This window comes from Medicago truncatula, chromosome 6 (assembly GCF_003473485.1).
Source record: "Medicago truncatula cultivar Jemalong A17 chromosome 6, MtrunA17r5.0-ANR, whole genome shotgun sequence".
Lineage (NCBI taxonomy): Eukaryota > Viridiplantae > Streptophyta > Magnoliopsida > Fabales > Fabaceae > Medicago > Medicago truncatula.
Genome location: NC_053047.1, coordinates 21,161,416 through 21,176,506, shown reverse-complemented (window position 1 = coordinate 21,176,506; position 15,091 = coordinate 21,161,416). Strand labels below are relative to the sequence as shown.

The 15,091-nt window shown below is 34.4% G+C and overlaps 2 protein-coding genes across 2 annotated transcripts; both read left to right on the top strand.

Annotated features, from left to right (window-relative positions):
- Window positions 1–252: 252 nt before the first annotated feature.
- LOC11440264 (traB domain-containing protein) lies at window positions 253–6,174 on the top strand. The gene is made up of 10 exons (XM_024785770.2): window positions 253–627; window positions 954–1,238; window positions 1,608–1,655; window positions 1,740–1,799; window positions 1,917–2,003; window positions 2,159–2,263; window positions 3,173–3,318; window positions 4,766–4,877; window positions 5,115–5,262; window positions 5,662–6,174. Exons 2-7 carry the CDS (start codon window positions 984–986, stop codon window positions 3,260–3,262), a joined length of 645 nt encoding a protein of 214 aa, XP_024641538.1. The 5' UTR covers window positions 253–627; window positions 954–983; the 3' UTR covers window positions 3,263–3,318; window positions 4,766–4,877; window positions 5,115–5,262; window positions 5,662–6,174.
- A 3,251-nt stretch (window positions 6,175–9,425) lies between these two features.
- On the top strand, window positions 9,426–11,626 carry LOC11438147 (putative F-box protein At1g33530). The gene is made up of 2 exons (XM_003619425.3): window positions 9,426–10,965; window positions 11,330–11,626. Exons 1-2 carry the CDS (start codon window positions 9,698–9,700, stop codon window positions 11,403–11,405), a joined length of 1,344 nt encoding a protein of 447 aa, XP_003619473.1. The 5' UTR covers window positions 9,426–9,697; the 3' UTR covers window positions 11,406–11,626.
- The last annotated feature ends 3,465 nt before the right edge of the window (window positions 11,627–15,091 follow it).

The window sequence follows — 15,091 nt, the reverse complement described above, 5'->3', positions numbered from 1 at the left end:
GAAATAGTTCCTCGGCAGTAAAGTGTCGAAAGAGTTTTTTTTTTTCCTTTTTTCTTCGGTAGTTAACTACCGAAGTTTTTCTCGATAGTTAACTGCAGTTGGATTTCTAAAACTTCGACAGTTAATTGCCAAGGGGGCAAAAATGTCAATTATTCGTGTGCCAGAACCTTATGCAAGGTGGGAATAGCAATTCTCAATTTGTAGTGGCATAAAGGTACATTTGAAGAGAAACAAAAAGGTGGTAGAGCCCACCTATTTTTATTCTCTCTTCACAAACTCTTCAGCCTTCGCTATCCAAACAAGAGAAATATGGTACATCTCTTCTATTTCTTTCTCTCTTCACTAACCCTCTCTTCTCTTCTTTTAACTCTTTCAAACCAAACAGAGTGTTAATCACTAGAATTGAATGCGTAGAAATGTGAGGGAGTTGGCTATATAAACACACATTTAACGGTGGTTTAGGAGGGAAAAACTTTGCTTGATCACGGTTTAGCAATAACCATAGCAAACTTTTCCCCCAAAATCATCCGTACACAAAGATTTTTCATATATAAACCCAAATCACTCCACCTTCTTCTCCAAATCACTCCACCATTCCTGACTCTACCTCTGTTCTTCCATTTTTTGGTACACTTTTCTTTCTCATTCTTGTTTTCTTATTTTTTTTTTATTATTGCTTCATCATTTTATAAATGTTTTGATTTGTTTCGTGTTTTATCATTTTATGTGTGTTAATCTGTTTGGGGTACTAGATTATGGTTTTTGTTTTTTTCTTTCAAAAAAATACAAGGGTTTTTTGATGTGAATAATCTGTATTGTACATTGTTGTTTCGATTGTGCTTTTTATATATTTTGTCAAATCTTGCAAAGATAGTTAAATTGATGTTTTCAATCTCGTTGTGTGCGGTTGTATTGCGCTTGACTTGTGTGTGTGTGTTTGTGTGAGATTTCAGCTTTGATTAAGCATCTTCAGGCGCCCACCGATGAATGTGTTAAGAAGCCGTTGTTGTTTGAGCACGAGGTTGAGAAAGGTTATCCAAACAACATTCACCACCCTGCCTTGCTTCTCAACCACCTCTGCCGCCTTCTGCCGAGATCAGTCACCGGAAAAGGAACGACAGCGTCGGTTGGAGTTACCGAAGGAGCTTACGAAAAATGTCATTCAACTGTCTTGTGACTCTATGGAAAAGGGAGGTGTTTGCGATGTCTACCTTGTTGGCACCTTTCATGGAAATAAGGTACGTAATAAATCCGTCTAAAAACTTAAAAAAGGGTTTATGTTTATGGACAAATTTTATCTTTCAAAGAGTGCTGATAATTAGCGATAGATTTAAAAGGCCGATACTCCCGTGTATCTAAATACAATACTCATCGAGTTAATCATTGAAATTAAGAAAGTTGGTTGTGATGTTAATGTGGTTGAAAATTCAAAGATAATCTTATAAAATGGGATAAAGATAAAACAAAACAGGTCTTATATTTAGATATGTTAACACCATATGAAATGTATCTCATTCTTTTATCATATGAGTAGTTGTATTTACGAGACATTCAATTTTTTTATCATCATCATCACCAAAAGGCCCTTGTTTTGAATTATATTGCAGGAATCAAGCAAACAAGTTGAGGAAATTGTGAAATTTCTGAAACCAGAGGTGGTTTTGTCCTTTAGATTTCAAGCTTTCAGTTCCCTTATTATCTTTGAACATTTTTTAATGCTTGGCTTTTGTCTACTCCAGATTGTTTTCTTGGAATTGTGCTCAGATCGTCAGGAAGTGCTTTTGCATGACAACATGGAGGTTTCCACTATTTTAGTTCATATTTCAGATAATGCAATCATGACAATTAGGTGTAGCTTTTCTTGTATTGATAATCAACATTATCATAGTATAATTAATTTCTTTAATTTCTCACAGGCACTTACCATGGGAGAAATGAATGATGCAATGAGGAAGGAAAAATATAGCATCTTTCGAATGGTTACTAGCTGGTTGGATGCCGAGGCATGTTTCAATGTTTGACAATTATATTTATCATCCTATTACATTTGTCTACTATTCATCTTTCATTCTAAATTATTCCAGAATGATATTTGATTTTTGAAAAAAAAAATGTTGCAATTATCATGAACCATTTTTTTCCCTTGAAAATCTGACAGATTGACAGTAGGTGTGACGGTTATCCTTTTGCTCAGTTTCGTTCGGCATATAAAGAAGCAATCAAATATAGTGGCATAGTGGTACTTGGTGATCGCCGTTTAGAGGTTAGAATAATTTTTTATTTCATTTGTTTTTGAGGTCATGAATTTTTTGATCCATGAAAACCACTGATAGTTCTTTAGAAAGTTTTCACTTCTTGATATTTTAATAAATCAATAATTATTAGGATAGTAAAATTTGTGACTTGAGAATGAATGCTATATTTTTGTTAATGAGTTTCTATTTAAGACAAACCCATCATTAGAATCTGAGTTTGATCTTTAGCTGAAACAATTTTTGGCCAAAACTTACTTATCTCTCGGCAAACTTTGGATTACTATAGTTCATTTCCCTTAAGACTTAAGAAACCAAAAAAAGAAGGCAAATAATTCTATTTTTCTTGCCTTCTTTTGTAAGAATATCTCATATCCCTTTTGCTGGCATATGTTTAGACAAAAGAAAAAACAAACCTGAGTGCTTTTCATAAAAGTTATAAAGGTAGCCTCTAAAACAAATGTTCTTAAAAATAAGCTATGTTTTTTTTGCCAAAAACATCTTCTAATGCTCACTAATTATTTATTTCTATTATCAATGGTTAGAGTTTTACCAAATGCGCTTTTAGCTTGGTTTGCATGTGAGATTATGTTTTGTAACTTTGTTACTGTATTGATCGGTATTGATTTTGTTAGCAAGTTGGGTCCCATTAAGTCAAAAAAAGAATCTTTGAAGCCATTTTGGTTAAAGGATTTTGTTCTTAAATAAGTTTTGCTCTTTTATTAAGAATATTAAGTCAAGCCTTTATATTTTCAATCAAGTGGCCTGCGGCCTATTAGTATTAGGCCCAACAAGGGTCATAACCCTAGCTTTATAAGCATGTATGCTGCCTCTTTAGATCATGAATGAAGTGAACTTTTATTTTATTTCTTCCTTTTACAGTTTTATGTTGTTATCTTTTCTGCATTTCCTCTAAACAGATTACATTAAAGAGAACATGGAGTAAGCTGCCACTTTGGCACATCCCAAAATTATTGATTGCTTGTTTCCCAACTCTTCCGTGTGATTGAATGGTGTATAAGAGATTTCCAACCATAAGGGAGGCCATGGTGCATGAAAGAGATCGGTAAGTTCTAATATTGGAGTCTAGATAGATCCTCTCTGTTTTATACTTTCTCCATTTCTATCATCACCAAAGTTTTGAAAATATAAATGTGTTGTATATTCCACCTTAATTGTGGACCGCCCCTAGTCGCCTAAGCCGGTTTTGTAATGATGATTTAGACCCCAAATCTCAACATGGTATTAGAGCCTATCCTAGATCTATCATTGGTCTTCCCGCATCGTCAATGCTTCAGGCCCATTGGGCCGGGCTGAAGCGTGAGGGTGTGTGTTGGAAATTCCGCCTTAATTGCGGTCTGCCCCTAGTTGCCTAAATTGCGACCTTTGGTTAGCCTTTATTGCAGCCTGCAACACCTTCATTGTGTTAGCTTTGAGGGGGTGGATTTAGTCCCACATGGTATAGATAGGACTCTTGAGAAGAGTTTATAAAGAGAAGACACTCCTCACCTTACAAGACGGTTCTGTAAGGATGAGTTAGGCTCCAAATTCCAACAAAATGCAATAAGGAGAGAAAATTGAGAGGATCCGATCTCCGCTCCTAATATTGCACTTAATTAAATATAAAGTTTGATTTATTGTGATTGCACCAGCTGTAATTTTTGTGGCTGTTTATTTTTTTCCATAACAAGTTGAAAAGTTCTCCTTTCCTCTCTTGTACTTTTTCCTTCCTTCCGACAAAGTTTATCCCTCCCAAGTCTGAAACAAAGCCTAAAGAATACATATGTTTAACTGGAGGGGCTCTTGGATAGCATCTTGAATGAGGTTATTGTTTTGGCATTTTCTGCTTATTGTAGGCAACCTGAAGGTCTAAATTCAAATACCTTGGGTGCCTATTTTGTTTCATAGCACATGAAGGTCTAAATTCAAATACCATGGGTGCCTATTTTGTTTCATAGCACATGATATGAAAATACTGTAGAATAGACCCTACTGTAGTGATTTTTATAGAGGTTGATATGAGTTAAACGTTTTTATATCTCACTCTCAAAAGTTAGTTCCATGAATGAGTGTGATGGCACTCTGAAGTTTAGACGAGGCAATTTCTCTATGTATGCAATTAACACTGTTGTCCCTCGATGATGATGAGAAATTAACAGTTTGAAACATCCTACTAGGTACAATCTGAAGAATAAAGATATTGGTAAGGGTCATGAATGCTAAAGCTACTTTAAAAACCATATTTGGGTGGCCTTTCTTTTGATATATATGCCTGTGGTGTTCTTTAAACTTACAAAATCTAAGGAAAGCTTATGCAAATAAGCTAAAACAACCTACATATCATACGTTGTTTTTATAAGCTCTCTCAAATAGTCTCACAAGTGCTTAAATAACTAGATAAGAGCAAATAGGTTAATCCAAACAGTCTTTGTTTGGTATTTGTTTACTATAGATTATATATTTATGTTGCATCTCATATTATGTATGACTAAATTTAGATTGCGTGTATCTAGGTACATGTCCCACACATTATTAACAGTGGCAAGGAAGAGCAGAACAGTTGTCGCTGTTGTTGGAGAGGGGCATCTAGAAGGAATAAAGAAGAATTGGAAGCAACCTATCGAGGTTGGTGAAAATTCTGTTATTTATGTTATTTAATATCATAATAAATGTTAGAATGTACCATTTTTGCACTTCAAAAGTATTTAGCACATGAAGAATTACTCAGCTACTCCTACTTTACTCGTGAATGAAAAAAACTGCTGATAAGTATTTTTGTCTCTTCTTTTTCAAAATGGTATTGTTATTCTTTTACTGGTCATTGAAAAATTTACTGAAACCAATTTTCCTTACTATTATCAGATCCAGGAGCTTCAGGAGCTCTGTACAATTCCACCTCCCAAACCAGCTATCCCTGCGATGAGACTCTTTGCAATTCTTTGTATTGTTGTGGCTGGGGTGACCATAATATCAACCATCTATCATTAAATGCAAAGAACAACTTCCCTAGGTAGAGTTATTGTATCTACTCGATTTTTTATCATACTGTTGAGTGCTACCTGCTAGAGATGCAATTAGTATGTAATTAGTAATTAATTTTTGCAAAATGCTGTTTATTATGAGGAAGGAACACAATAATGTATCACGACACATGCATTCCACTCACCCTTTATTTGTTGACTTCAATTTATGTTCCAAACCTTCCTTTATTGTCACCCATCACTGATTTTTCGTTGGTCTATTTTCGGTTTGTGATCCGTTTGGGATAATGTTTCTCGCTATGTATAACATTACTGTTAATTTTTTAGTAGCTTGTTACACATTTGTTCTCTATTTAAGGGATGTAATCGCTTGATGTAAATCTATATTTGTACTTGTTCTAAGACAATTTCTATTTTGGTTCGAGCAGGTTTTGGGAGTATCTGCAGCTTTTGGTTTTCACGTCAAGCAGATTCCTAGTGTGTAGTATAGTATCGACTTCTTGATTGGGAGATTATTATTGTTCAGCAGCGGCAGCAGCAATTATTCTCGGACATTAACCAAATTATTTAGTGTTGGTTGGGATATTTTTTCATGCATAGCAGTGAATTCTCACCATGTTTGTCAACGAGGGATATGGTTTCAGGTTCTGTTTTGTAGGAGGTTGAGGAATTACTTTGAATTTTGTGGTGATTGTTGTTAAACCTGCAAAACTGTAACTCGGTATTAGTTAACTTGAGCTTTAGCTACACTATTACTATAGTGTATGGTACATAGAGTGAGTAATCTAACCATATAGTAGTTAGTGCCAGCTGTTAATTGGTAGGAAGATCTAATAGCTAGTTAGAACAATGACTTCTATATATAGATGAAATGTAACAAACTCGACACAATTCGATAAACAGTTTTCATTTTCTCAGATTTCTTCTTCTTCCCTAAGTTACTACATTTTATTTGGTTTTCATCTTGATGATGATGAACTTCATGAATTGGCGTAGAATCTTCGTTGTTTGTAATTGTAGCTTTTTTTGTTTGTTGAGGGAAGCTTTATTTTTAACTATTTGTACTCTTGTTATTTGGCATCCCTGGTGCCTTTTGTTAATATAATTCATTATTTTACCAAAGTCATAGCAATAAAACACAATTTCTATTTTTCAGTTTTGCATTTTCCCTCTCTTATATGATCTCTACCATTTTTTATTTTGAGATCCTCCATTGCAATACCATATCACTTCACTTCAGGTGAGAGATGAAAGGCTTAAATTATGACCCTCCAATAAAAATAATGGCTTGTATTTCCCTCCAATTTAAGTCTTTCCCTAGATTCTTCTATATGGTATATGCTGGTAGACGAGTCGTCACTATTTCCTCGAGCGATATTGGAACTCTTGTAGTAGCTTCGCCCTCCTGCTTTGTTAAAACAATATTTTTATTGCTATTGTTTTTTGTTGTGAGTTGTGTTTTGATGATATTTAAAAAGTGGGGTTTGATATTGTTGAATCAGGGGAGTGGTATAGAGAAGAACAATGTATTTTGTTAATCCCTCCCTCTATCTACATTATTACTTCCCTCTCTTTCCCTTCTCATTTTTTCGGTTCTCTCTTCCATTATCTTTAAATTTCTACTCCTATTATACCCAAACATTAAGTTAAGATACCATGACAATGATAAATTGTAGTGGTGGGATTGTAGCAGAGTTGCAGAAAGGTAGCATTGAAGTGATTCAACGATCGTGGTGTTGTTTGGAAAAATGTGGGTTCGATATCATCCTCTCCCTGTGGGCCCTATGAGTCATGGTCTCCTTCTTAATCGGTGCCTATGTGGGTTCTTAAACATATCCACACAACAAAAAAGGAATGAAAAATTCAATTCAAAACTCGTTGCATTTCATCAAATACTTCAAGTGCAAAATATATAACAATGACTTAAACCTACTCTAAACAAGATTGGCGGTCAAAACATTCAAGAGGAATGCTATGGTCACACTCTCTAACACACTCTTTTGACACACTCCAATCATAATTTGCCATCTCATACACTCTTTTTATTTCATTAACCAGCAACCTGTTGTACAAGTTAAAAAAAAAAACACTAATTTTTGCTTCCACCGTCTTTTTTCCCTGATTTTTTTTATTTCTGATTTTTTTCAAAGAAATAGAGAGATCTTGAAAACCCTTGCCAATGGTGGACGACGTTGAAACCATCAGTGGCGTGGTAACCTCGAAGACGAAACATTTCTTTGTTAGATTAGAAAAATCTCATCATCCCCAATTTGGTCCAATACCTGCTTCGAAGCACATCACCAGATTTACCATCACCCGTCTTTCTTTTGCATTGGAATTTCACAAATTGAAAAAGGGGGTGGTTGTTAGAAATTGAGATTGAAAATGAAAGTGAAATAGAATAGTTGGATGGTATTGAAATTGAGAATGGAAAAGAAATGAAAGACAATGAATGGTGTGGTGATGATGACAGACTATCACGACTGTATGGTTTCTACGAATTGAGAAGAAAAAAATATTGCCAAATTTTTTTTTAATGTTTAGCAACCAAAACAACCTGTTAGCCGGTTAAAGGAATAATAAGAGTGGGTGATGTGGCATAATATTACTGGAGTGTGTCAAAGAGTGTGTTAGAGGGTTTGACCTTAGCATTTCTCTTTGTTCAAAATAACTAACATATAAAACAAACTTTTTATCGCAATAGGTTTATGAACATTTTACTTCAAGTTGAAGAAAATGGATGTAGTTGGTTTGAAGGGGTTTGGAGGGAGTTTGGTTAATTTTTTTATTTTTTTAAAGTTTTGAACATATGAATAGTTTGTTGTTCTGTTATGGAATATGTCCAGATCGCAACGACACTTAACTGTCGCTGAGAGAGCACTTTTGAAGATGTAAGGTGTAAAAACAAATAGGATGGTAAAACAATCTTTTTACACATGGCAATGAGACTCAAACCTGGATTATTCTTGTACGGTCATAAGATATCTATCTATAAATAAAAATTTCCAAAAATGAAAAGTGTGGGAGAAAGATCTTGGGGAGACACCGACGCAACACATAAGAGTTTTAAGCGAAGGAGAAGAGAGAAACTTGAATTAGAATGAGAATGACACCTAACTCAAAGTCCTTTTGTACTACAAACAAAACAACAGACTTTTCATTCTGTCAGAAACTCACATACGACCTCAGTTATTGCATGCGCACCATTCGTCGCCAGCAGGTGGTCATTCTGGTAATAAAGGGACTCTGACGAGATTAATTGCCTCCTTCTTTTGGCCTCACATGGCTGCTGATGTTAAGTTGTTTATTCGTGATTGTGACCTGTGTCAACAAAACAAATACTCCACTCACCAACCATTTGGAGTCTTACAGCCTCTACCTATTCCCCAACGAGTATGGGAGGATATTAGTATGGTTTGATAGACTTAGACGAAGAAATTGGGCTTGACTTTATGCCTAAACCAAGAGTGTGGAGGGCAAGGTTGTCAAAATCGGGACTTTAATTCAGGTTGAAAGGGAATAGCAAAATCGGGATTCGTAAAATCGCAATCAAAATCGAAGGATTTTACTCAAGGACTTTTGTAGAATCGATATAGGAAATTGTAAAATCGCAATCAAAATCGATGGATTTTACCAGAAAATAATAATACTAAATATATTTTATAAATGATATATAGTCTTAAATGACTTAGTTTATAAGAAATCGTAAAATCACAATCAAAATCGATGAATTTTGCCTATTTTAAGATTCTACTACGGATTTGAGTCATTAAAGGTGAAGAAAATCTCAAAATCCTGGATTGTAAGATTTAAGTCGGGATTTTGAAAACAATGGTGGAGGGTTTATAGTAGGAGACATGGAAAAGAAAAATAAAGCTGTTAGGTGTGGAACATGTGTTGTATGCTATATATATTGATTATTGAGGAGTCAGTGTTTTTTTTTTTTTTGTCAAGTAGCCTAGTGGTCAGAGAAATTCACCTTAAAATGAATAAGTGGGGTGTCCGTGGTTCGAACCCCAATCCCTGCACATATTGTGCATTATCCCTTACCAAATGAGCTAAGCGGGGACAGAAAGATTCATTCTTTAATTCGGTTAGAATTAAGGGGGGGTCACCATCATTGCCACTATTAGTTTGTTATTTCCTTTTTTGTTTTGCATTGCTATTTGCTATTTTCCCTGTAATCGTGGATCTCAGATTAATACAATTGTAGAACCTATTACTCTTTCCATTCTATTACTATACTACTCTTATCTTCCAGCATCAGACTCCATCAGGATTGGCTTCAATATTCACCACAGAGCAATTTTCGTTTATTAAACAAAAAATATTCGTAGATCTTCACACCTTTTTTATTTGTTTTGGTTCATATAAATGTGCGGCGTGCAAATTTAGATACCATCATACTTTACATATTCAGATACACTTCATATAAATTTAGGGTTGAGAAGCGTCACAGCTCTGATGGAGATCCTTCAGGTTAAGAAGCGTGGTCAATCCGACTCACAACAGCTAACGGTGCCCTTCGTTCCCGACGAACTTATCGCAGAAATCCTATCCTTTCTTAACGTGAAAACCATCATGCAATTAAAATGTGTGAGCAAGTCATGGAACTCTCTCATCAATGATTCGACCTTCGTACAAAAACACCTCAAGAAGTCTTCACAAAATCCACACATCATACTCACACCACCAACTTTGAAATATCCTATCAGTAGTGTAGAGTCCTTCCCCGTGAGTCGTTTACTCGAGAATCCTTCAATCACTGTTTTTGGTGACAATTTCCATGATTTGAATGACACTTGTCAGGTTATTGGTTCCTGCAATGGATTGTTTTGCTTGATTTTCCATTCTCTCCATAGGAAGTATACAAAATACTGGTTTTGTTTATGGAATCCTGCCACGAGAACAATATCTGAAGAATTAGGGACTTTCCGATGCTACAACACTTCATCAGAAACTTTCAAGTTCGGTTTTGGTTGTGATATTTCAACAGGAACTTACAAGTTGGTGGCATATCGGGCAGAAGAAGATGATGCGAACCACAGCGGTTCATGGAGAAGTCAGGTCAGAATTTTCAGTTTAAGTGATAATTGTTGGAGAAATATTGAGAGTTTCCCTTTGATTCCTATTGGATGTATTCAAATCAATCGAAATAACAATGGCGTGCATTTAAGTGGCAAGATTAATTGGTTGGTTATTCGCAACTATTTTTGTGCTTCTTATCATTACGAATGTATGAATTATGTTGAGCAATTTGTGATTGTTTCCCTTGATCTTTCGACTGAGACATACACACAATTTTTGCTGCCATTTGGTTTTGATGAAGTCCCACACTTTCAGCCAACTCTTCATGTTCTGATGGACTGCCTTTGCTTTTCGCACGATTTCAAGGGAACTGAATTTGTTATATGGCAAATGAAGAAGTTTGGAGTTCAAGAGTCTTGGACTTTGTTATTTAGAATTGACTACTTTAATCTTGAAATGTATAACCTCACAATCAATTATGACACGGATTTCGATGCAGAATTCATTGAAAGTTGTACGCCGCCGTTGTTGCCACTGTACCTTTCTAAGAATGACGATACACTGATATTGGCAAATTATGAAGATGACCGAGCAATTATCTATAATCTGAGAGATAAGAGAGTAGAGAGAGTTAAAATTTCCAGCAAACTGTGTTGGTTTTCTGCAATGGACTATGCTGAAAGCTTGATTTCGACTCATTGGAAGTAAGTTCTCTTCTATCGTTTGAATCTATGGTAATTCATATATATTGTCTTAAAATCTTTGTCATGTTAAAATAACGTGTCAATATTTCACATGATCCCTTAAATTATTGTACTGAAGAGTTATTTTACTTGTATACCCGATGTTAATGATATTGCAATAAAAATTTATTATTTAATCACAGAACCCTTGGATTCATTGCATCATCGTTGAAGCTAATTTATTTCTTTGTTTACTGGTGGATATGGTTGCACCCTTAACCATTTTTCATTATGCATTCTTGTTTTGTCTTGTTTTTCATTTTAATTGTATATTTTGTGTTTTATTTTGTCACTTCTTAACTCATGGGTATTTTTTGAATTACAGGTCTGCAACGCCGACTCCAAGCACACTCTCTGTAGATAGGATTGTGGCAGGAATTGGAGACATCAGACATGATTAGAGACTGTAGTAGTGAGGAAGAGAAAGAGGAGCAGGAAGAGCCTTTGTTAATTATAAGACAATTCGTGTTCGTATGAACTAAGTAACAGTGATTCTTAGGATGATGAATGAGTTAATTTGTTAGATTAAGATTATGTAATATGATCAAAGCATAGGAACTAGGATATAATAAGCTTGAGGTATGCACAACATGCTGCGGTTTTTCTCAATTTGGGTTATGATTTGGATATTTAGTTATGTTGAAGTTTATATATGATATATTAACTTATATATCGTCTTATGCAAATGGTTGTTTACTTGTTTGATTCATAAATGATAATGTTGTAGTTTTAAAAGAGGATGATAGATTTAGGGTTGAGGAAAATGTATGCTGAACAAGCATATAATTACGCGCGTGCGTGTGTTTGTGTAATTGATATCCTAACTTAAATTCAACAAATCTATTTACCACTTCTCACAAAGCACAATGGTGACTGCAAGTTCTCTCAGTTAAGCATCAAGTGCTAAATAGGAAAAAAGGAAGCGAAGTAAGGAACTCTTTGATAGTGAAGGCTTAATAGGAATGCTGGAAAAACTAAACAAAATATTAGTATGTTCCATGGTATGATTCTTTTTTTTTTAATGACAATTGTTAGTATGTTAATTGTTATGTTAGTATGTTCTCCCTTGCCTGGACTTCTAACTACTTAACTCATTTAAACCCTTTTCTCCCTTGTTACGTTAGTATTTTCTCCCTTGCCAGGATTTGAACCCTAGTTTTAACTATACGATGTTATGTTAGTATTTTCTCCTTAAAAGGTTAGATTTGGTTCATAATCACTTATACTGACAGTAGATTAGACCCGCAATCAACGATTCTGTTCGTTTTTTTCTCATTAACATGTGAAATCTTCAGTTTGTTTCATGCTTCTTTTACATATTGATTGGAAAGCAGGCCTTCAACTAAATGCTAATAAAGGGTGGGTTGACAATAAACAATTCACAATTTTTCTGCACTTGTTACAGATTAATCTAACGAATTTTTCTGCACTAATGAATGTTGGTATTTTTCTGCCTTTTTTATTGATGCAGTTAAATCTAGCGTATCTAGGAATTTTTGTTTACATGTGTTTTTTTGGCATCACCAACCAGCCAAATGCATTTTCTACCACAGTTGCAAATTCAAACTTTAACGTGTGAGAGATTTTCACAAAAACAATTAGTATCAAGGGATTGCAAATACTGAAATTTAGTGAGCAATTACTTCTACAAAAAAATTAGTTGAAACCAAATTAGGGCAGTACTATTTGCAAGCCATTACTGAAGATTACCCCCTTCCTTTTTTCTTTTTTCCTCGATCATTTGTTCTTCCACAATTGCTATTCGTCTTTCTTTGTCCAAGTTCCGCAGTACTATAGCCTCCTATTCCAAAATTGCTATTCGTCTTTCTTTGTCCAAATTCCACAGTACTATAGCCTCGATAGTAGTTGTTGCAGTACAGTTTAATGGAGAGAAAGAAACTCATTTGTGAAAGATATATGAGGAAGGGTCGATGGATTTGGTGGCTTCAGGTTCGAAGTATTTGAGCTTTTCTAGCCTATAAACTCAATGAAATAATGCAGAAAGATAAATATTGAAGTGGAATTTCTCATATTTCCTGATATTTTGATTTTGGCTAACATCTTATCTTATTAGTGTTGGTTGGTTATAAAATTTATGTCAAAGCCTGGGTTATAATATTTCCTGGCACCTATATCATATCATAGGTGTGAATTGTTTTGTATGTGTTAGTATATTTTAGTAGAGGAGTCTTCTAGGCGTATACATTTACGATGTCGGACAACTGAGATGGAAACATGCAAGTTTACACCTTCATGGTATGAATTTTCATGTTTTGTGTGTAGATAACTAGAAATGGGTCAAATTTACGGCCGTATAAGTTAAAACATAAGACTTTGACTTTGATTTGTGATACAAGTACACTGCTGCATTCTAGCATACATATAACCAAAAGAACTATGAAATCTATGACAGTGCAAAAACCTTACCCCTGCCAAAAAAAACAATGAAGAAGTTATCAGTGTGCTATCTCAGTTGGACTCTAAATTACCTTATTAAACTCAACTACAAGAAACAATATTAGTGACCAAAAATATAGACAAATCAAATTCATCACCAAATTTCAGTAACCAATAAATTTTTTCTACTAGTGAACTAATGTTACATACTGATACATACCTGGAATTTAATAGCATCCCATCCTCCCGCCGGCAAAGAAATCACGTTGCGAATTATAGGATTCACCTTATACTTGAGTTTATCTCTAGCAGGAATGAAAATCTCCAGGTCTTGAGCCAAAACATGTAAATTCATACCATGAAAACTTCGTGCATTTGAAATTTATGTATTTTCAAACACAATCTCCATTGTTGAATTGAACTTGAATTTGTTCACCTTAGATGATTTCATCTTAAATGTAACATAAAAGAATTTAAACATTCCATATCTAACCTTCAGATTCTTAGCTAGTTGGATAATGTATATCAATATTCACAATATGTCTGACTGAACCATGCCCGCAATGTTTAAACACTAAAATTACACACACTAAAATTACTACCAATTAAATTAGATTGAACTGCATCTATAAAAAAAATCATTTGAACCTGCATAAAAAATGTGGAATGCTTATATGCTCTCCAATCAATATTAAAAATCAGCATAAAAAGAAACTCAAAGTTAGGTATGCTTTTCTGTGTTCTGTTGATCATTGTACTAAATTTGATCGCATCTTACTTTGCATTTTAAAACCTATTCTGAGTATAAACGATTTTAAGCCAAATGATTCATCCTATGAATTCTTCTATGTGATCAAACCAGATTACCAGAATTAGAACACGAAAATATAGAAGATTCATGCAGCTGATCAAATTTGCTTAAACAAATAGTTGATGACACACGGTGATCGGTTAACAGATTTTCAAAACAATGTGTGATGGTGAAATGAATCAGGAGATACATGGTAGATTATTGGCAGACTATAATAGTTGATTTTTCTCCAAACCTCTATGCCTAACATTATTCCGATGAATGAAACAATGTTCGGACAAAAATGATAAAACATCAAATATTAGCATAAACATCAAAGTAGTTCAAGATCCAAGTCATAATATTAACTACAAAGTAGTGGCTTCTTGCTCAAAGATCAGATGCACAAGTCCCCCACAAAATAAATCTAAGAAAGTAATTTAAGTGATGCCCTAACCCAGGTTGCTTAGTATATCTGCATCAGGTGATATCAAATGCTTTTCCTATTCCTTTCTCCATGGATTTTCCCACCAAACTTCCAAGTAATATTTAAAAAATACCCATTAGACAAGAAGTGAAAAAGCGAAACACAAAAATAAAATGCAAACACAAATTGAATCTCTTAGCTACAATCAGGATTACATGAATCCAATTCTAAACATAACGAGAGAATTACTTTGGTTATTCAATGTATTATAAATTTGAAGTAAAGAAATCAATATAAATTTTGATATTTTTATCTACATTTTTCTTTTGATAGTCAAGTTCTACTGGTACGCCACCCCAAACTTAAGATGTAGGTAATTCCAAAGAGCAATCTCAAACTTAATTTCAAACCATAACAAGTATTTCACTGACGTATCTAATTCCAAAAGAAAATAAATAGATAAGATGAATAGG

What these genes read in the sequence shown, in the direction of transcription:
- LOC11438147 (XM_003619425.3), top strand. Translation starts at nt 9,698, where the DNA reads ATGGAGATCCTTCAGGTTAAGAAGCGTGGTCAATCCGACTCACAACAG. An exon ending in TTGATTTCGACTCATTGGAA is followed by an intron (nt 10,966 to 11,329) that starts GTAAGTTCTCTT and finishes TTTGAATTACAG; the next exon opens with GTCTGCAACGCCGACTCCAA.
- LOC11440264 (XM_024785770.2), top strand. Translation starts at nt 984, where the DNA reads ATGAATGTGTTAAGAAGCCGTTGTTGTTTGAGCACGAGGTTGAGAAAG. An exon ending in GCACCTTTCATGGAAATAAG is followed by an intron (nt 1,239 to 1,607) that starts GTACGTAATAAA and finishes ATTATATTGCAG; the next exon opens with GAATCAAGCAAACAAGTTGA. An exon ending in TTTTGCATGACAACATGGAG is followed by an intron (nt 1,800 to 1,916) that starts GTTTCCACTATT and finishes AATTTCTCACAG; the next exon opens with GCACTTACCATGGGAGAAAT.